At 33.7% G+C, this 22,065-nt stretch overlaps 3 protein-coding genes across 3 annotated transcripts; 1 reads left to right on the top strand and 2 right to left on the bottom strand.

The window, feature by feature from the left end:
- Window positions 1–6,791: 6,791 nt before the first annotated feature.
- Window positions 6,792–8,554, bottom strand: LOC146898000 (uncharacterized). Its single transcript, XM_085735164.1, has one exon. It carries the CDS (start codon window positions 8,527–8,529, stop codon window positions 6,940–6,942), a length of 1,590 nt encoding a protein of 529 aa, XP_085591290.1. The 5' UTR covers window positions 8,530–8,554; the 3' UTR covers window positions 6,792–6,939.
- Window positions 8,555–12,639: 4,085 nt separating this feature from the next.
- On the top strand, window positions 12,640–13,304 carry LOC146897999 (uncharacterized). Its single transcript, XM_085735162.1, has one exon. The coding sequence runs from the start codon at window positions 12,772–12,774 to the stop codon at window positions 13,120–13,122; it is 351 nt and encodes a 116-aa protein (XP_085591288.1). The 5' UTR covers window positions 12,640–12,771; the 3' UTR covers window positions 13,123–13,304.
- A 2,086-nt stretch (window positions 13,305–15,390) lies between these two features.
- Window positions 15,391–21,366, bottom strand: LOC146897998 (P-loop containing nucleoside triphosphate hydrolases superfamily protein). Its single transcript, XM_085731423.1, has 7 exons — window positions 20,916–21,366; window positions 20,215–20,339; window positions 17,608–17,758; window positions 16,917–17,027; window positions 16,587–16,725; window positions 16,390–16,505; window positions 15,391–15,795 (listed from the first exon to the last, which is right to left on the bottom strand). The coding sequence occupies exons 1-7, from the start codon at window positions 21,171–21,173 to the stop codon at window positions 15,619–15,621; spliced, it is 1,077 nt and encodes a 358-aa protein (XP_085587549.1). The 5' UTR covers window positions 21,174–21,366; the 3' UTR covers window positions 15,391–15,618.
- Window positions 21,367–22,065: the final 699 nt, after the last annotated feature.

The raw sequence follows: 22,065 nt of genomic DNA, 5'->3' as shown, positions 1-22,065 counted from the left end.
TAAAAAGATTCCTCTTTGGGCCTTGGCATCAAATTTCTTTAGGTAGAGCTTGTTGTTCAGAATGTAACATGTACATCCAAATTGATGAAAGTAAGAGATATTTGGTTTTCTTCCTTTAAAGAGTTCATATGCAGTTTTCTCCAAAATAGGTCTAATATAGATCCTGTTTTGAACATAACATGATGTATTCACTGCTTCTGCCCAAAAATGTTTAGCCAAATTGTTTTCATGGATCATGGTTCTGGCCATTTCTTGTAACGTTCTATTCTTTCTCTCTACAACCCCATTTTGTTGTGGAGTTCTAGGAGAAGAGAATTCATGGATGATTCCATGTTTTTCACAAAAAGCTTCAAATGGCTCATTTTCAAATTCTCCACCATGATCACTTCTGATTTTCAAAATTTTTGACTCTTTTTCAGTTTGAATTTGTGTGCAGAAGTTACTGAATACCTCATATGCATAATCCTTACTTTTCAGGAATTTCACCCAAGTCCATCTGCTGTAATCATCAACAATGACTAATCCATATTTACTTCCATATAAGGATGCAGTACTCACTGGTCCAAATAAATCAATATGGAGTAATTCTAAAGGTCTTGAGGTTGAAACAATGTCTTTGGTTTTAAAAGATGATTTCACAATTTTCCCTCTCTGACATGCACCACAGAGTGCATCTGAATGATAGTCAATGTCTGGTAGCCCTTTCACAAGTTGTAACTTACTAAGCTTAGAGATTAACCTCCAGTTAGCATGTCCCAACCTTCTGTGCCACATCCATTTCTTATCATTCACTGATAGTAGGCAAATCACGTTCTGATCAGCCAGTTCAGAAAAATTGATTTTATAGACATTGTCAACTCTCTTTCCCTTGAACACAATGGATTTGTCTTCCTTGTTGATTACTGTACAGTTGGGTTTTTCAAAAAGCACATCATAACCATTATCACAAAATTGACTAATGCTCAAAAGGTTATGTTCAAGACCATCTACCAACCATACATTATTAATTGAGGTAGAGGAATTACCAATAGTTCCTGTACCTATGATCTTGCCTGTCTGGTTTCCTCCAAACTTCACATTTCCTCCCTCTTTCATTGTTAGGCTGAGGAACATGGACTTGTCTCCTGTCATGTGTCTTGAGCAACCGCTGTCTAGGTACCATGATCTTTGCTTTGGCACTGCTCTTAGACATACCTGCATCATTGACATTTTTAGATTTAGGTACCCATTGTCCTATGGGTCCTGAAAGGTTAGTACTTAAGGCTTTACTCTTCACTTCTTGTACCTTGTGCTGTGAGTTGGGTTGCTTCTGATTAACCATCACCTTAGGTTTTGGTACTTCAGAAGCAGTAACTGTCTTCTTCTGAAACTTAGACTTCAGAACCCCAGATTTTGGTTTCACCAGACTCTGATGAATAGGTTCTGATCTTTTCAGGATCCTAACCTTTGAAGTCTTGGAATCAGATTTGATCATAGCCTTTGACTTAGAGTTCTTTGGCTTTGAAGTAATCTTAGCCTTAGAACTAGAAGCTTCAGGTTCTGATTGAACAACAATTTCCAACTCAGCCCCTTCTGGTACAAAGAAGGTTTTCAGACCTTCCTTGATGCATTCACAACAAGATTTTAGATTGGTTTTCTCAAGTTTCACTTCTGGAAAACCAATTCCTCTGCCATTGTTCTTGTAAATGCTATAAATCATAGAAGCTACTCTGCTTCTGTCAATGCCAGATATAATAAAATCTTCAAGAGCAATTTCATGGTTACTTAAAGATTTTTCATTACACTTTTCTTGTAGCTTCTGACATAAGAACCTGAGCTGATCTTCATATGTTTTACACATGAAGTCAAAGCCCCTAAGTCTTTGTTCAGAAGCTTTCAGATCCAATAGAGTTGATTTTTGCTGTTGTACCAAATCAGCATATTTTTCTTTTAAATCCTTCAACTCATTGGTTCTTACTTCAAAATGTGTAAGAAGTTCTTTAAGTGACTCAACAAGTTCATCTCTGGGAATTTTGGAATATACCTCGTTTTCATCTTCTGAGTCTGAATCTGATCCAGCTTCTGAAGTTGCTGTTGCTACCAACCCAACAGCTACCTTTGCATCTTCATCAGCTTCCTCTTTATCAGATCCAGATTCACTACCCAAATCATCCCAGGTTGCCATTAAACTCTGCTTAATCTGCTTCTTAAATTTGCTTGGTTTGAATGTAGACCTCTTGGACTTGTCCTTTGACTTTTCTCTTTGAAGATCAGGGCATTCAGCAATGAAGTGTCCCGACTTCTTACAGTTGAAGCATCCCTTCTGATCTTCTTTCCTTGAGCTTCTGGAGTTACCCCTTCTGGCGAGAAACTTTATGTTCTTCTTGGCCAGATATTGAAGTCTGTTTGAAAGCATGGTCATTTCAGCAGCATCTGGTTCAGAATCTGAACTTGACTGTTCTTCCTCTTCAGATTCAACCACTTTGAGAGCTTTTGATGACTTGCCTTTGGATGAAAGAGCTATTGATTTACTCTTCTTAGTATACTCATGTTCATTAAGACTTAACTCATGAACTTTGAGAGAACTAACAAGATCTTCGACACTTAAAGTGTTTAAATCTTTAGCTTCCTCAATGGCAGTCACCTTTGGTCTCCATCTGGCAGGTAAGCTTCTGAGTATCTTGCTTACATGATCAGAAGCAACATAGCTCTTCTTTAGAATCTGTAGCCCAGAAACTAAGGTTTGAAACCTTGAGTACATCTCCTCAATAGTTTCATCATCCTTCATCTTGAATAACTCATACTGATGTACAAGCAGGAGAGCCTTTGCTTCTTTGACCTTCTTGCTCCCTTCATAATTTGAACAGAGAGAAGCAAACATAGCTTTAGCAGTGGATTTGTCACTCATCTTCATGTATTCTGCTTTGGGTATGGCAGTGACAAGGGCTCCTCTGATAATATGATGCTTCTTGTAGAGTTTCCTCAGTTCTGGAGTATGTTTCTTTCTATCCACAGCAGCTCCTTCTTCATCAAGGACTAAATCACCAACACCATCTTCCAGAATATCCCATAATTCTTCATCTAGGCTCATTATGTAACTGTAAAAGTTGGTCTTCCACCAAGAGAATTCTTCAGCATCTCCATTGAATTTTGGAATCTTCCCAACACTGGATTTCTTACTATCACTATAATCATGTGAGACATTTTTATAGATAGTATCACTAGAACCAGTAGGAGGAGGAGTAGACATGTTTTTCTCAGATCTTTGACTGTTGCACGGTTAAGTGTTACACAACAGACCAAGGCTCTAGATACCAATTGAAGGTGAGAAAAACACAAGAAGGGGGGGTTGAATTGTGATTTGAAAAATTCTTCGTTTCTCCTAAAAACTGAACACACTGATCAGAAGCTAAGTGAGACAGCTTCTGGAGTGATGATCAGAATCTAAATGCAGCGGAATAAAACAGAGAGAGAGAGAAGAAGAACAACACAAAGCAATTATACTGGTTCCTTCCACAATCCGGAAGTAGTCCAGTCCCCCTTGCACTTCCAAGGAGATTTCACTAAGAGTAATATCTGATTACAATTGCTCAAGCACACAAGCAAGAGACTTCCTTTGCTCCAGCACACAAGCTAGAGACTTCCTTTGCTCAAGAACACAATCAAGAGACTTCCTGCTCAAGCACAACTGCAAGAGACTTCCTAACTAAACAAAATTACACAGAAAATTGTTTAAGATTGAACACTTGATAGACAATCAGAGGTGCTCACAATATAAATCAGATACAGACTCAATGGACTTAAGAATTTCTAAGATATGACTTTGAGACACAGAAATTCTAAGTGAATGCAGAACAATTTCAGCAGAAGTTTGGCACTTGTAAAAAATGTTGTGAGTCTTTCGTTCAGCGTTCTTGCATTGCCAAAACTCTAAGTCTTCACTCCTTTATATAGAGGTGTGAAAGAGACGTTGTGAAATTGCCAGCACACCAAAGAGTCGTTGTTGAAGCTTGATCTTTCACCAATGATATTTTGCCTGATTTGGTTGTTGTCCTATGAAGAACAAATTTGAAATCCATTCCTTATCTAAAGGAACATCTATGCAGGCGAAGCCGTATTCTGAAGCTGTTTTCTTGTCTTGTAGCGTGGACACAAAACAGAGTAGTGGAGAAGGTGGTTGTACAGTTCGTACAAAGGTACAATGTCAACGCTTTCGTCCAAATTGCAAGCACATGCCTTCAAACACCTTTGAAATGACCGTTGCAAAGTTCCACTAATTTTCTGCTGTGTTTTCGAGTCCAATAGACAGCTTTTGCAGTGTAGATTCTTCAATCTTTGAATCTTCTGCAAATCCAGTTGATCTTCAGCTTCTGGTGAAATGACTTCTGATGAGGCAGCTTCTGCAGCTTTTGATGGTACAGCTTCTGATGATGCAGCTTCTGATAATGTGGCTTCTGGACCTCTTGTCTTCAGGAGCACTATTTCTTCAGGAGCGCGTTTTACTCTCTTCAGGAGCAGCTTGACTTCAGGAGCGCTTTCCACTTTCAGGAGCGTATTGCCTTCAGAATCGTCTAAGCTTCATTTTCATTTGCTCTTTATTTGCTCATTCAAAACCAATTAATGATGTAACTTTTTAACTATGGTCCTGTACACTTGAACAAATATTAGCTAGTCCAATTTACAATTTTTAATACGTTGTTATCATCAAAACTCTTTGAGGTTCATTGTTAAACACATTTTGTTCCAACAAATCTATTTATTGATGTGCTATTTGCAACTTGAAATGCTATAACTTTATTCCCCTATAAAAACTAAGCTTTTTTAGAGGACTTATTTTGTTATATATGTGCCCTGAAGGGTATGTAAGTGGTGTAAACTACAACAACAACAACCAAGCCTTATCCCACTAAGTGGGGTCGGCTACATGGATCAAATGACGCCATAGTGTTCTATCAAAAACCATATTTGCATCCAACTCATTGACCTCTAAATCTTTTCGAATGGTTTCTCTAATGGTTTTCTTAGGTCTTCATCTACCTCTTTTAACCTGACTCTCCTCCATTTGATCTACTCTTCTTACAACGGCATATACAGGTCTTCTCTCTACATGTCCAAACCATCTAAGCCTATTTTCTACCAACTTTTCTACTATAGGTGCTACCACCACTCTCTCTCTAATGGTGTCATTCCTAATCCTATCCTGTCTAGTCTTACCACTCATCCAACGCAACATCCTCATCTCCGCTACGCTTACTTTACTCTCGTGTTGGCTTTTAACCGTCCAACACTCCGTACCATACAACATTGCCGGTCTGACTGCTGCCGATAGAACATTCCTTTCAGCTTAAGTGGTACTTTCTTATCGCACAAAACACCTGAGGCTCTTCTCCATTTCAACCACCCAGCTTGAATATGAAGATGTACATCAGCTTCTATTTCTCCGTCATTTTGTACTATGGACCCAAGATATCTAAACCGTGTAACTTGGGGTATGATATGATCTCCAACTTTCACCTCCAAGGTAGACCCACTTTTCCTTTTGCTAAAGTTACATTCCATATACTCCGTCTTGCTTCTACTCAGGCGGAAGTTATACGCTTCTAAGGCTTGCCTCCAAGTCTCTAGCCTCCCGTTTAACTCCTCCCTCGACTCACCAAGCATGACTACATCATCTGCAAAAAGCATACATCTCGGTGCTAACTCTTGGATGTGTTCCATCAGTACATCCAAAACTAAAGTAAAAAGATAAGGACTTAGGGTTGACCCTTGGTGCAGTCCTATTGTTATGGGAAACTCTATGGTATCCCCATCTTGCGCCCTCACACTAGTCGAAGCTCCCTCATACATATCCTGGATAGCTCTAATATAGGCAATCCTCACCCCTTTCTTCTCCAGAGCTTTCCACAAAATCTCTCTAGGTACTCTATCATACGCCTTCTCCAAATCAATGAAAACTAAGTGTAAGTCTTTTTTATCCGTCCGATATCGCTCCATCACGCGTCGAAGTAAGTAGATCGCTTCCATAGTCGACCTCCCAGGCATAAAACTAATTAAGGTAAATTTAAGTCGTCAAATCTATCTTTATAAATTAAATTGATCAATTTTTTTCGAATTTCGAGGGTCAAACTTAGTGAATGTGTGCAATCTAGCAATACCGGCATTGTCAATTGAGCTATGAATCACTTGAGATAGCAATGTTCTTTACTTTCTATTTTGTTTCCTTTGTATCGTCAATAAAATCATTTTTAACTTGTATACTTTGCGATCTAATCTAAAAAATTGAGATTATAGTTTGATTTGATTGGAGGCGTTCAACTAAAGTTTTACGGGTGTTAATGCATAAAATTAGTCTCAAAATAATGTCGACTATTCTCAGAAGAGAAAGCAAACAAGACGAGTCTGAAAACATCCAAATAACAGTTATCAGGACAATATAGTTTACACTTAACACATAACATTACATTGACTACAAACTTTCAAGTAGTATATCATTACATTCAACAAAATATAATAGCTAGCACACTCACCCAGCCTAGCTATTACAACTATGGAGTATTCAACCTAAAGTTATCCTTCTTAGTTGTTTGATTCCATCAATGTACAAGGTGGCATGCTATGGCTCTTGATTTCAAACAATAACACAACACTACTATCCGAGTCATTAAAAATCATTTAGTCCAAGATTTAAGTTAGAACCAACATTTAAAAGCTATGATGCAAATAAATTTCCATATTTTTTGAACAGGAAAAATTTTATTTATCACAGAAATCAAAACTATAATAAAATCACTTAAAAACTTCATAACCTTCAATTATCAATGTAATGGTTGACCTACTAGAGTCAAAAGCAAGAAAGAAATTATTCAGCAATGTTTAGGTGCGAATATGAGAGTATGAGACAGATGAAAAACTAATAACTAAAGATCTATAAAAACAAAACAAAAGGATGAGAATGTAACTTTAGGAAGCTATATCAGTGTGACCGCCACGACACCAATGACCAATAAATTCCTGAAGTTCGAGATATAGACTCTTATAATGATCAACGGAAAAACATAGTTGTCTAATTGCTTCCCTCTTCTCCTCAGCCATACCGGAGATCACACCATTCTGCCAGATTATCTCTTTTCTAAGCTCTCCCACTCTCATGCTCAAATTATGATTTTCTTGATCCAGTTTAGTTTTGTTGATCTCCACCTCCTTCAGTCCTACTTTTAGCTCACGAATATATCTCTTATTTTTACCATGAAGCTCTGCAATCTTGGCATTGCCTTCGTCTCTTTCAATCATTAGCATGTCGAATCTCTTATTTGCAGCTTCTACATCATGCTCTCTCTGACTAAGTTCTTCCCTCAAATAACAGATTTCATCTTCCAAAGCCATTTGTTGAGTAGCATTCAACTCTTCATTTTTCATCTTTTCAGCTTCATATTGCTGCTCTCCCTGACTAAGTTCTTCCCTCAAATAACAGATTTCATCTTCCAAAGCCATTTGTTGAGTAGCATTCAACTCGTCATTTTTCATCTTTTCAGCTTCATATTGCCTTAATTTATTTTCTAATTCACTGTTTCTAGATTCACAATCCTCCAGTTTAGAGGTCCATTGTTTTTCCATTTCAGACATCTTGCAAGACCATTTGTTGATTAGCTCATCTTTCTCCAAAGAGAACTTAGCCTCCAAATCAAGCATGTGAGAGTTCAGTTTTTGCAAGACACTTTTTTGAACAGCCCCATACGTGTCATTTAACAATTTAATTTCATTTCTCCATGAAACTAGATGGTTTGTAAGAACTTGAATTTGATCTTTCCCTGAAACTAGCTGGCATTCTGATTTAGCAAGATTTGCATGTGCCACATTAAGCTGATCTTGCAATTGACGAGTCTTGGACGACCTACTATCAAGTTCCTTTTCTAATGTTGCAATTTTATATTTTGATTTTTTGAGTTGTTCATTAGCTACCAGAAGCTCTTTCACCCATTTTGCCATTTCTTCTTCCGAAAGCTCTTTTTGTTTATGCAGCTCTTCCTTGTTAAGCTTCAATTCTTCGCGCACCTTATCAAGCTGACCCTCACTATTCTCAACTCGAACTTGCAACTTTATAATCACTTGTTCCGAAAGCTGAAGTTTCAAATTGGAAACTCTTAGCTCTTCCTCATTTTCTTTGAACTTTTTGAGCAATTGATCGTAACTTTTATTGTCCATCTCCCAAGATAAATTATCATCTGTATTTTCCACCTCGACAAAATTGTTTTCTTGTTTCATCTCAAGACATTCTTCCAGGTTAATACCTTCAAGTGGTCCATCAGGCATGCCATGAGAACTGACTATAGACAAAATATCAGTTTCAGATTCAGAATCCCATGACAATAAAGGTGATTCACAACCCTCATTCACGGAAACTACGGAACTTTTATCATCATCAGAACTATGAGGTAAGTCCATATTAAGAGGTTGAAGGCTAGACGACTTCAGCAACATCAACTTCTCATGTGGAGTTACAAATACACACTCTCCATCACAACTTAAATCTGAATTGCTAGAGCCCTCCATCTCAGATTATGAGAGTGACTCTGATAAAAACTCTGCAATAAAAAGAACTATGTACTTGAAAAGAAAAGAAAAAAATTGAAAGCATATCTACAAAAATAAAAATGGTTGTTTAAGAATAGTAGTTTATTTCTTTGTTATTAATTATGGATTATACTTTAAGATTCTCATATGTATACACAACAAAAATAAGTTGAAATAGTCATTAGGATTTAGGAGTTTATTTTTCTGTTATTAATTATGCCGTATACTTTAGGAATTTGTTGTTTAATATTATTAGGATGTTACTAGTCATTCCTAAATATACTTTCTTTCTTCTCTCTTTTATAAGGGTTATACAATTACAATGAAAATTCATGTTATGTTCTGCACAACACTTTCTATTCTACTCTCTTTTTTCTCTTCTCTTTACTTCTTTTAACAAATAAAAACTCTAAAAAGATACAAGCTTTCTATTACAATCATCAACAAATTTTCTATTCCAAGCATCAGCAATAAAAAAAAGAAACAATGTAAAAATCAATATAAAAAATATACTATTCAAACTATAATAAAAATTCTGAAAAAATAGATAGATATTATTAGCAGAAAAAAAAATTATAACATCAACTCTAAATCTTGATTGCAATTTGAAAGCCACTTGGTGAAACAAAACTAAAACAAAACTAAAAATAATTTATACACCGGACATGCCTTCACTAAAGAATTAACTAACATGTACAATTTGACTGAAGGACTTTTATAATACATTAGAGTTGTTAAAGTTCAAGCAAAAGACTTATATATGAAGAACCAACACAAATATACTGGACATCACACTTACATGGACACACCGACCAGTAATAATTTGAAAAAAATAATTTATACACCGGACATGCCTTCACTAAAGAAAGGGTTAATATTAAACAATAAAGAGATGGGAAAAAAAAAAACAGATGATGGAATATATCACTGACCTAGAGTTATGAAACGAAGAATGAAGATTCACTTTTCTAATTGAGGGGCAGCGCAGCGAGGTAAAAAGAGTTCTTCTAGGGTTGACTGGTTAGGTATATAAGTCGATGCTTCTAGGGTTGTTATTGATCCCGCTATTCTCTCTATGGTCTTTTTTTGATCAAATCTCTATAGTCTTTTTTGGATAGTGTTAATTCTTTTTTTGGTAGTGCAAATCTTTTTTTGGTAGTGTTAATTCTTTTTTTGGTAGTGCAAATCTCTATAGTCTACTCACACTTTTAAATTTACTAGATTCTAACCGTGCGAATTTCGTACATAAATATTAAATTGGCTATATTTTTACTTGCATAGATATTTTCAATACAATGCTATGAAACGACCGCAAAAAACAACAACAAAAAAGATGCAAAAATTACACCAATTTAAGCTATTGACTTTATTTTCTTACCAAATAATATCATCATTGTGTTCCGAAATTCCTTCTTTCTCGACCTTCATATTTGATTACATTAATGTTAAAAGAACAACTAAAATAAGCAATTTGAAATTGTAAACATGTTTAAAAAGACAAAGTGAGAAAGCAAAGTAATGTTATAATCTAGTGTAGTGATTTTTGCAAATAAAAAGTCAGAATAAATAACTTCAAGTAATATAATATAGGAGAAATAAAGAGAGATACAAAATTACACTAAAAAGTGAAGTTTCTAGTGATAAAATTATCATCTGAACCAGTCAAAATATCTGCAATTTTAAAGATCCAACTTTAATATCCTAACATGTAGTAAGCATGCACCAAGAAACTAATCCTAACCGAAAGGGCTGTTAAATCTATAAAAATGAAAAGAAAAAGGAACTTGCAGAGATGCATTCAGTACCATGCTATGAAACGACTACAAAAAAAAAAACAAAAAAGGTGCAAAAATTACACTAAGTTATTGACTTTATTTTTTTACCAAACAGTATAATCAAGTTGTGTTCCCGAATTACTTCTCTCCCAGGCTTCATATCCTTATTTATTAATTTTGTTACGTCTGAAGCAATTTAACCTAATATTTTCCCGCTCATTTGCTGTATTAGGTTAGTAGTAATTTAACCTAACAAATTTCATCTAAAAAAATGCATCGCACCAATTTCATTCCTATCCTCTTGCCTTTTTTTTTTTTGACAATATTTTGTACACTTATTTAATACTAAAAAAATGCATCGCACCAATTTCATGCCCACCATCTTCATGCCTTTTTTTTTTACAATATTTTGTACACTTTTTTTTTTTTGAATGAAATATTTTGTACACTTATTTAATACTAAAACAATGAATCGCACCAATTTCATTCCTATCCTGTTGCCTTCTATTTTTGACAATATTTTCTACACTTATTTAATATGTTTACAAACAGAATACCCTAATCCTTATTTATTAATTTTGTTAGGTCTGCAGCAATCCCTTATGTGTCAATCCCTTTACAATAAACATGTGCGGAGCACGGGTAAAAAATCTAGTTTGATTATATTCATGTTAAAAGAATAACTAAAATAAGTAAATTGAAAATTGTAAACATGTTTTAAAAGTCAAAGTGAGAAAGCAAAGTAATGTTATAATCTAGTGTATAGTGAGTTTGGCCAATAGAAAGTCAGAATAAATAATTTCAAGTAATATAATATAGCGGGATTAGGGTTAGGTCAGGACTATATAATATTTACTATTATATAAAATTTTAGGGTTAACTATCTCTTTTATTTTTTGTTTTTATTTTATAAGATTAGCTTAACTAACGATGTCAATACTAAGGGATGAAAACCTTCATTGAAGTTTAAATCCAAAATCCCACAATTGCATGTAAATTTCATGTGGTACATACCCAAAATGTAACTATTACCTTTTATTCCATTTAAATTTGAGTGTTTATAACATGGGTTCATGCTGTTTTTTTATTTCTTAAGAAACCAAACTATTCCACCAAAATTGGTACTTAGGAGAATCGCATAGGGTTGCTACGTTGAAAAACAAGATGTTGTGTTCATCCATGTGGATGACATTATTGACCTGGCTGCAATGTGGTAACTAACTAAGTAATTTTATTATTTTTATATAATTATTAAACATATTTTACTCATTTAATTTAAATAAAAAAATTTATTAAATCAATTTGATTTTTTTTTATAGATTAAACCAATTTAAGATACCTAAAAAGAACCAATTTTCTTCTTCTATTAAAGGAAAAAAAAAGTCTTTTTGGTTGTCTCTACGTAAGTAAGAATGGTTTTATATCATATTGAGTGGTCTTGTACCATATTGAGTGCTCTAAGGGTCATATAGATGATGTATGCCTAGAGCAGTTCCTACAATGCATTAGGAGATCCTATACAATTTAGATTGGGTTGTTTTATCTTAGAGGCTATGTGGTTGATAGTCTGTTTGTACAAATTTAGGCAGTGCTAATGCAAGTCATCCTAAAAATTTCTTCAATGGTTGAAAAACTTTTTAAACTATTTTTTAAAACATTGTTCCAACATTTTCTCTAATAAATTTTACATAAGAGGAGAGAGAGGTGTATATTGCAACAAAAGCGAGATAGTGTAAATTAAGTTTCTCTTACAAGAGATGAGTATAATTTCCTCATTTATATATGAATAGGTATCAATGATATGATCACCAACAATAGTTTATCTCAAAATTTCAATTTACCAAACTTATTTCAAATTTAGTAAATATTTTTCCATCATCCGTATAATTGCCTACTTGATACCAAAAAATGTAGTGGTACCAAAACAAGACTACAACATGCGAGAAAAAAAACATTATAACATAAGCCATGAGTGAGAAATTATATTTTGACAATTACTTTTAGGCACTTAAGAAAAGTCGAACGGTAATTAACTACAGTTCAATACATTTTTTAAATTGGGTAAACTAATTTAAAAAATGTCTTAATCAATCTTAAATGTATCAAATGATAGTAATTGGTGTTTGATAGATTCCTGAGAACAATCACCAGATATCTAAAGAGCATTCTTATATTTTTAGTGGTTTGCAAGAAGTTGTAGGTCCAAATCTAGTTGCACACATTTAGTCAAAAAAAGAATCTAGTTACTTCTTTGTTTATGTACAAAAAAAAATAATATTAACACTATCTTCCCCCATTTTTCTCCACACCTCAACTCCCTTTTCCTAGTAACCGCCAAAACTGACCCTCACACACACATCATGCTCCATCTTTACTTTTTCTTTATAATCACTTTCCAAACCATTCTTTTCTCTCATCAATCTTTCTCACTTTTATCTTGATCATCATGGTTTCTTTCAACTCAAGAAAGGGACGAAAATTAAGCTCAAAAGCCATAGCTGATGCAACTTCATGGTATTGTGCTATTGTTCTTGCAGCACTTATACTTCTAACCATACTTACACACAGCTCTTTGATTCCAAATAATCAAGATCATAACACCATAGAAAGCAACCATTTCTTGTCTTCGAAACCATGCGACGAAATCTATGTGGTTGGTGAAGGTGAGACACTTAATACTATTAGTGATAAGTGTAATGATCCTTTTATTGTTGAGAATAATCCTCATATTCATGACCCTGATGATGTCTTCCCTGGCCTTGTTATCAAGATTACACCTTCATATCATCATACCTAGAATTTATTATTGTTCTTTGTTGTGTAATTTATAGGAATTGGCTTCTTGTGTACCATGCATATTGTTGTCAGAGTAGGAACAGTTAACCTTCAATTTCTAGTCATGGATTATCACCCTTGTAATATATAGTTATGGAAATATATATGAACTTTGGAATTATATGTTCTATATCAACAAAATCACTTTTCCTCTTTTAGTATAAATAATTAAGTTGTAAATTTCGTTCATGTTTTTTTTAAGTCTTAGCTTAGTATATAGTTGGTTAATTACTAATTATTCTTAAAATCATGCTGAACAGTTTTCTTTTTAATTTCCACCTGTTTCCTCCATGAAAGGTAATCATTGTTCTCTTCGAGAAACTAATAGATATATTTTTAGTGAATCGAAGTTGATCCAAAGTGAAACTAGATCGACATCTAGAGTTGATAAAGCGCTACAGAGTAACGCGCCTGATCTCATCGGAGGTGGTGCCTGCAAACACTATTCCACCTCAGTCCGTTACTAAATGAGGTGGGTGAGAAGTTTTTGGAACATAACATATATAATTAAACAACAGTGAAGAAATTTTAGTTAAATAAAATTTGTCAAGAAATTAAATTAACATCTTACAGTTTAATAATTCATAAAAGAAAAAATTAAACAAATATGTCATTTTATATTTATCAATCATTTCAACCACTAATTTTACCCAAACACCTTAATTTTAATAAGTTATTTTTTATCTATAAACTATAAGCTATTAGATATTAATTATAAATTAGTTTTTCAGCTATTAGTTTTAGCTTATTTTTATCAAACACACCCTAAAGTTTGCAAATTTCTTTCAATCCAACGATGAAGTACTGCTCACAACGATGAAGAACAGTTCCCATATTGACTCATAGCTAGGCGTGCAACTCTTGAATATGACCTTCACTATAAGATTTTTTTTCTTCTTTAAATAGCTAATTGATGTTGTTTTTTATGCAATAAGTTAAGTTTATTTTGTTATATATATATGGCTGAAATGAACTCCGAAATGTATATGAGTGGCCTAAAGCCCTAAACTAATTATAGTAAATCTTAGTCGTGGAGTATATTTTTATAACTCCTAAAACAAGTATGTCTTTGGACATTAACTTGTCTACCTTTGAATCACATGAGGTAACATTACACAATGAAGGAAATAAAAACTAGAAGTTTTCTTTCCTTCTTTATTTATTTATTTATTGACAGATTTTTTTTTAACAGTTATTATGGTACAAATTACAATTAGAAGCATTTAAAAAACAGTCACAGTAAGCTTAGTTGTAGTTGATAAAAAACATTGCATGATATATATAGAGGTTTGGGGTTCGAACCTTGAATACTTTACTTATTCACCTTAACCACTATACCACTTAACCAAAAAATAAACAAAAATTCTTTCAATTTGAATGTTTAGAAATAATGTAATGCAAAATATCAACATCGTCATCAAAATAAAATGCGGAGTAAACCATCTCATTATCATGGACTCTATCATAAAATAAGAGTTGAAGAAGAGAAAGTACTATTATCATGAGTCAATGAATACAAGGATCGGATCTTCTTCTATGAACGATTTTTGCAAATGGATGTTGTGTAATTTACACATGAGAGAGTAAATGGATTTCGTGATAAATTCTCATGTGTAATTCACCAGGAGATAGAAACACATAAGGATTTTAGATAAATTGAAGGGTCTCGCTAACAAGTGTTCTTAGAGCACTTATTAATGATACTAAGAAATAATTGGTAAGTTTTGTGTAAAAAAAAAATACTTTTTCAAGTTTCAATATGTTGAATGCGTCAATCCTAAGACAAGTGTTCTTCTTTAACAAGTGCCCTAAGGGCACTCGTTAACCTTTCCCTAAATTGAATTTGAATGGTAATAGATCACCACTTTATTTATTCTCTCTAAATTACACATGAGAATTCATTCCCATATTTTTTTGTGGTTCCATCTTTAAAGATCAATTATCTTGTAAACAAATGCTCTTACTACTCTAGTTTTATATCTGCACACTATACTTTTACACACATATGAGTGAGTGATTTGTGTAAATTTTTTATTTAATACTGAAAGTGTATTTTTTTATTTATTTATTTCATACTGAAAGTGTATGAAATTTAATCTCTACTCGAAATATTGTACATCAAACTTGGCTGCACAAGCACAGCCAACTAGAGCTTTTTCATTTAGAACAATTGCACATTTTATACCATGTCACCTTTACCTTTTAACTTGGAAAGTTGAAAACAAACATGTTAAGAATACTCAAAAAATCATCCAACTCATAAACTGAAAGTTGCAGGTAAAGAATATTCTTGAAACAAATAAGACTACCCTAAACATTTTTATCCTTTTAATTTTTGGTTTACATAGCATCCCAAAACAGATAAGAGAATGATGCTTTATAAGTTTTAGACTTCAAAAAATAAAATGTGAACCAAAAGAGAATACAATAATGACATTATTCATATGAATGAAAACAATCAATCCTTGTTCTTCCCTGTTTTAACTCTCTCCAATTCTTCTTCTGCCTCTTTTAACTGGTGTTGTAGCGCCGTTACTCTATTCTCTAACCGCTCTACTTGATCTCTACTGCATATGGATTCATACGGTGTCGTAAAATGTTTTGAAAATGATCTCAGAGCTTCAACACCAGTAACCTGTCAATTTGCACTACTGATCAAAGTCTGATTGATACAAACATAATATACTCATATTGTTTCGATGATTATCACAAATAACCACGAGGATTTTTTTCGGCATCATCATGACATAAACATGAAATTTTGTAATTATATATGTAGAAAGAAAAGTCCTAGCAACACACTCTCCGACTTCTGACTTCAAACACTTTCTGTTATTGGTTGGAATTCATGAGTCCCACCATTTTAGAAATGGGTCCCACCACAGAGAATGAGATCCAATAAATTAGAGGGATCCACTTAACTTTCAACCAATATCATCGAGTTTTGAAAGGAATGTCGAAAGGAGTGTCAGAGTGTGTTGCTGGCACTTCTCATGCAGTAATATACGCATGGATGTGCTCTTAACAATGTTGTCAATTGTGTATCCCAAAAGCAGCCCGTTCAAATTCCGCTACACTATAGAGCTACAGCGCTGCTATGGCCTCTATTTGACAAAACTTTGTACTAAATAGTATATCGCAGAACAATAACAATTTGTTCAAATTCTGCTACATTATAGCGCAGCTACTTAACAGCACCGACTCTAAAATCAAGAACAAAACAACTTACCTCTTGTGGAAGCAGTGGCAGCTTAGTAATGTTAAAGTCATCATACAACATGTAAAACTGGTCCAAATACTTCTGCTGCATTTTCATTCTTGCTTTAAGTAACTTGGATTCGACATCTGCAGGAGAAAAACAGATTAGCTGACAAAATCTATAAGAAAATGCAAATATATATGCCACAGATATAACAAGCAGATTACCTTCATCGTCGAAGATAACTTGATTAATGATGATATTGTGTGTGTCGATCTCAAACTTTGTGAGTTCTTGAACCAATCTTTCTGTTTCATAAAGCGAGAGGAATTCGGGAATGCAAACACAGACAAAGGTTGTCATGTCCTGTGAATAAAGAAAAATACAAACAATTATAAGGTCATTTTGTTTTATACAAATCTAAAGTTTGAGTATATGAAGGAAAAAAAATAAAGTTTATTGATTGGCAATAATATACGGAAAAATTCAGCGAAAGAATAAACATCGTAGTATACTTTCCAAGACAATACAAAACAGAAATTAGATGAAATTCTTACTGGATCTTTGAATTGCATATTAACTTGTTCAATTACATCCTTCATTCCTTCTAGCTTCCCAAGGATTGCATCTTCACCAAAATCATCACCCATGCCAAACATGCGAGTCATCTGTGATGATGAAAGTTAAGAAAAGTTACCAATTACAAAATAAAAAATGAACCGAACATATACAATATCATGAATCAAAAGTACACAATATCATACGAAGGTGAAAGTTAAGAAAAGTTGCCAATTACAAAATAAAAAATGAACCAAACATATACAATATCATGAATCATCAAAGCTTGCCCCTAGTTATGCCACTGAATAATTAAATCACAAGAATAATGCAAATGTTGTCCAGAATCAGAAGAACCAAAACAATTGATTATTCATAGAGCCAATGAAGATGATAGGTTACTTTTTAAAATTTTCTTTTTTGTTGAAAACAATGCTGTCAATCGCAGAAAATAGCGTTGTTCAAATTCAAATATACTACAATGCTGTAGGGCTCCTATAGTCGCTACTTGACAAAACTTGATACTAAATAGTGTAGTGCGGAACAAAAGCGATTTGTTCAAATTCTCCTACACCATAGCGCTGATATACCCACTATTAGATAACACTGGTTGAAAATAAGAGTTTATATATTGAAACATAACCTAGTCAACTTCACACAATTATAGAAGTTTGAGCCTTAAATGCATACCTGACTAAACAAACCCCCAAATTTATTCTTCAAAGACATCACCTTTGCAAGACCCTTTTCTAAAACTGATGGGAATTGCAACAGTCTAAGGGTATGGCCAGTGGGAGCAGTATCAAATACAATAACAGAATAATCCATTGTCTGCACCAATCTGAAAAGAAATAAAAAATAATATTATAGATCAAAAACCGTTGGTTGTTAATCTTAGATAGTGGCGCTCAGACCCCAAAACTATTATAGCGGTATAGCAGATAATAGGATAGCTGCTATTGCGAAGACTAGAAATTAGTATACCAACTAAACACAAATTCCAACAAGATACATAAATACTCAAAAATAGCAAAATACACCAGATTAAAGGGATAATCATACTTGATAATTATAATTAATTTTGTTAATATGTCACCAGAAAACAAATCAAAACCCAATATAACTTGGCTACTAATTGAGTCAAAAAATATCAGAGGGCAAACAGGGTATTGCCAACTGTTTCAAGGAAAAAAAAAACAGGCCATTGCAATCCCCAGCACAAATGCGGCTGTGAAACACCTTCTCTGCCGCAATTAGCGGCCGCTTTCGTTGCTACTGTTGACCACTCGCCATGGGTAGCATTGAAATTGCATCGCAGAAGAGCCCTAAACTGTTCTGCAAAACCGCTTTAGCGCGTGATCACAGTGCTGTTGACAGCATAGTTAAAAAACATGCTGAACAATATAAATGTTGCGTTGAAAAGCAACATTTCAATATCCCTACGGGAGCAGCACATACTTGATTAACAGGTTTCTAGACAAATCAATCATAGAAAAACAATAAATGCTTGGATGCTGACAAAACAATTTTTACTTATGCAATAAGGATAACTAACCTTTACTGCAGAATTTTTCAAGGATTTCTCAGAGACTTATGATAGGAAGTTTTTTAATGTACCCTAATATTTTGTGTGAAATAATTTACGATTCCCATGTCTTAATTTCCCAAGAGAATTCAATTTTCTATGACATGTGAGAAACTGTTTGCCATCCCACCACCAGATACCAATGTTTTCGCATAAATAGTCACGAGCAAAACCTCAAGATTAATTTAAAGCCTCTAGATAACAAGCAACAAATAAGGACTAATCGATATCTTTTTGCTCCTTGAAAACTTATCTTCACAAGTTTGGGACATCTTCGTAAGTTCAGATAATTTGTTTCTAGGGTAAAGTAAAGATAAAGATCAGAGGCCACGGGAGAGTGCAGGACAGCAGGTATCATATTCATAAGCATAGTGGGATTCATGCAAAAAGGAATTCTGTATCTTACATGAAAAAATTGACTAACGAAAGATATGGTAAAAAACATACCAACCTCGGTATCTATTTTCAGGATACAATACAACAACCAAGCCTTATTCCACTAAGTTGGAACTGCTACATGGATCAAACGACGCCATAAAGTTCTAACATATATCATATTTCTATCGAGTCCGGATCTGCTCCAGTACTCAATATGTCCAGTTTCCCGTTTGTGATACAGATACATGACAAGTGGCAATTAAGATTTCAACGGTTCAGATTAAAAAGTATAAACAATACACCTTTCATTTTTCAAATCCATAACAGTGTTACGCTCACCATTCTGCAACACAGTTACTCGCTCCGCCGCAGTACCTTGAATCGCTCTGCCGCAGCACCCTCAACAGCTCGACAGCAACACCGAAGCCACTGCCATTGTGTTTCTATTCCTATTCCTCTTTTTCTTACAAGGAACATATCGAAAAGGACAACTTCCCCTTTATATAAAATTAAGTTAAATTCCTGCTATTTCTAGGTCCTTTTGAAACCGTGTGTTTGAGGAAAGATTGTGAGTTTCTTGATGTTTTAAGTATTTTAAACAGAATGCCTCAAACAAAACTAGATGGTGAAAGATTGTAATTTGCTTCCAATCAAAGACTCTGAATTGCAAAACCCAACCCACGACCACACCATTCAGGTAATAAATGGACAAAGGAGAGACAGTGATTGGAATTGGGAAATTGGTTTTCAGTGGAGACGACAAGATGGTGAGGCAAATCGAGAACTGGTTTAAATTTTAATCTGAACCGTGAAAATTAAAATTAGCACGTGTCATGCATCTACGATACTAACTGGGAAACTGGCCAGATTGGGTACTGAAGCAGATCTGGACTCATTTCTATCCAGCTCATTTATCTATAGATCTTAATAGTTTCTCTTATAGTTTTTCTAGCATCTAATCTACTCTCTTTACTATATAATCCACAGGTCTTCTCTCTACATACCCAAACACCCTAAGCCTAGTTTCCACCATCTTTTCTACTATACGTGCTACGCCAGCTCTCTCCCTCTCTCTAGTGTTGTTGCGACCTACGCTTTTTTCAAAAGTTTCAATAAGGGTGATAACAAACAGTTTCTGAAACTATTACATAGAATTATCATCGACCTATCTTTAACTCAAATCACTGAAATGTCCCAAAAGATTCACCCTAAATCAGTTTAATCTATGGTAAACACTAAACATCAAACATTCACATACCTCAAACTAATTCAAAAATCAGAATAAAAAAAAATAAAACATGTTCAATAAGATTATAACTTATAAGTATACTTACTTCAACATCTCAGCAAAGCTCATAGCCTCATCAATTCCAGGAATTGCACCAGCTAGCTCATTGAACAAATTATCCATCCCATCAGAACTACCCATATCCTCATGCTCAACTGTAGGATCCACCTCCTACAAAACAGATCATCACAATACATGACAAAATTACACAGACCAATCCCTAATAAAGGGGTTCAATTATTCACCACAATAAACAAAATTTAACAGTTTTGTAAGCCAAAAATTGAAAATTAACAACAGGGTTATGTTGAGATTCATAAAAAAAAAAGTATAAGGAGTTCAATTATTCACCACAAGAAGCAAAATTCAACACTTTTGCATTAAAAAAAATCAAAAATTGACAAAAGGGGCATGCTCAGATTCATAAAAATAAAATAAAAGGGGTTCAATTCTTCACCACAAGAAGCATAATTTATCACTTTTGGATTCAGAAAATTGAAAATTGACAAAAGGGCTATACCTAGATTCATAAAAAATAAAAGGGTATCAATTATTCTTAACAATTAACAAAATTCAACAGTTTTAGATAACAAAAATTGAAAATTGAATTCAGGGTTATATAATGAAATTCATAAAATATCAAAAGGGGTTCAATTAATCACCACAAGAAGCAAAATTCATCACTTTTGGATTACAAAAAATTGAAAATTGATTAGAGGGTAAGAGTGAGAGAGTGAAGAAACAAACCATAGCATAGAGATTGGAGAAACCATTAACCAAAGTAGGGGTTTTTGTGAATCGTTGTTGAAAAGCATCGCTAAGATTATGAGCAGGATCGGTTGAGATAATGAGAACGGAAGAACGAACAGAAGCGAGAAGAATAGAGAGAATTGAACTGCATGTTGTTTTTCCAACACCACCTTTGCCACCAACGAAAACCCACTTTAAGGTTTCTTGTTCTAGGATGTTTTGTAATGTTCCTTCTGGTAATGGTTGATCTTCCATAGCAATAGCAACAACGTTGTTGTTTCTCTGATTCTATTCTCTTTGTTGTTTGATGAATCAGAGAATGAATGATGTTTTTGTTTTGTTTTATTTGTTTAGGTTTGAGGTTTGAATTTGGATTTTCAATACAATTAAAAGTGGTAATGTAATGTGTTTTCAGATTTTGGAGAGACTGAATCTAAATCCAAATCTTCTTGTATTAAATCCATTCATTTTTCTGTTTTATTTTATAAAAGATAGAGGAATTTTATTTTATTTGTTTTTTAGGAAAGATAGGGGAAAATTTGTTTTTTATTTTTGTTACAAAAGGAAAAAAAATAACAAGAAAAAGACAAGGAAAAGACTCAATTTGTTTATCATCAGGGTTAGTTAACTTTTGTGCTCAGTTAGGATTATGAAGTTCGGATACTCTAAATATAAAGATGTATATGTATTTGTTACGTATTGGACATCGATATGTTTTTGTTATTCACATATACATATGAACGAATTATTGGAGCTAATATTAAAATTTTAAAAAAAAAAATCTTTTAGTAGATACTTTACCTTATCCTATAAAAAATGACGGATAAAAAAAGTGAGACAATATTATGATATTTTAATAAAGATGTGTATAGTTCAATTTAAAATGTGAATCATGAGAACTGTCATTTGATAAATCAAACCTATAAGTTATGTCTATTGTGGATCAAGGTAATGACATATGACCGGTAGGAGACTCAACAAGTCAACAATTAATAAAATTTGTTGAGTTATTTTAATGATGATTTTGTTTATACCTTAATAAAGCATTGTGTATCTGGGTTTCATAGCTAAGGATTGAAAGTAAACCTAAAAAAACAATTATTTTTGCTTTTGTAGGTGTCACCAATGCAAAAATGAATAAGAATGA

This window comes from Medicago sativa, chromosome 8 (assembly GCF_051527215.1).
Source record: "Medicago sativa cultivar Bolivia chromosome 8, Bolivia_mono, whole genome shotgun sequence".
Classification (NCBI taxonomy): Eukaryota; Viridiplantae; Streptophyta; class Magnoliopsida; order Fabales; family Fabaceae; genus Medicago; species Medicago sativa.
The sequence above is the reverse complement of the archived record's forward strand: the minus strand, read 5'-3'. Positions and strand labels throughout refer to the sequence as shown.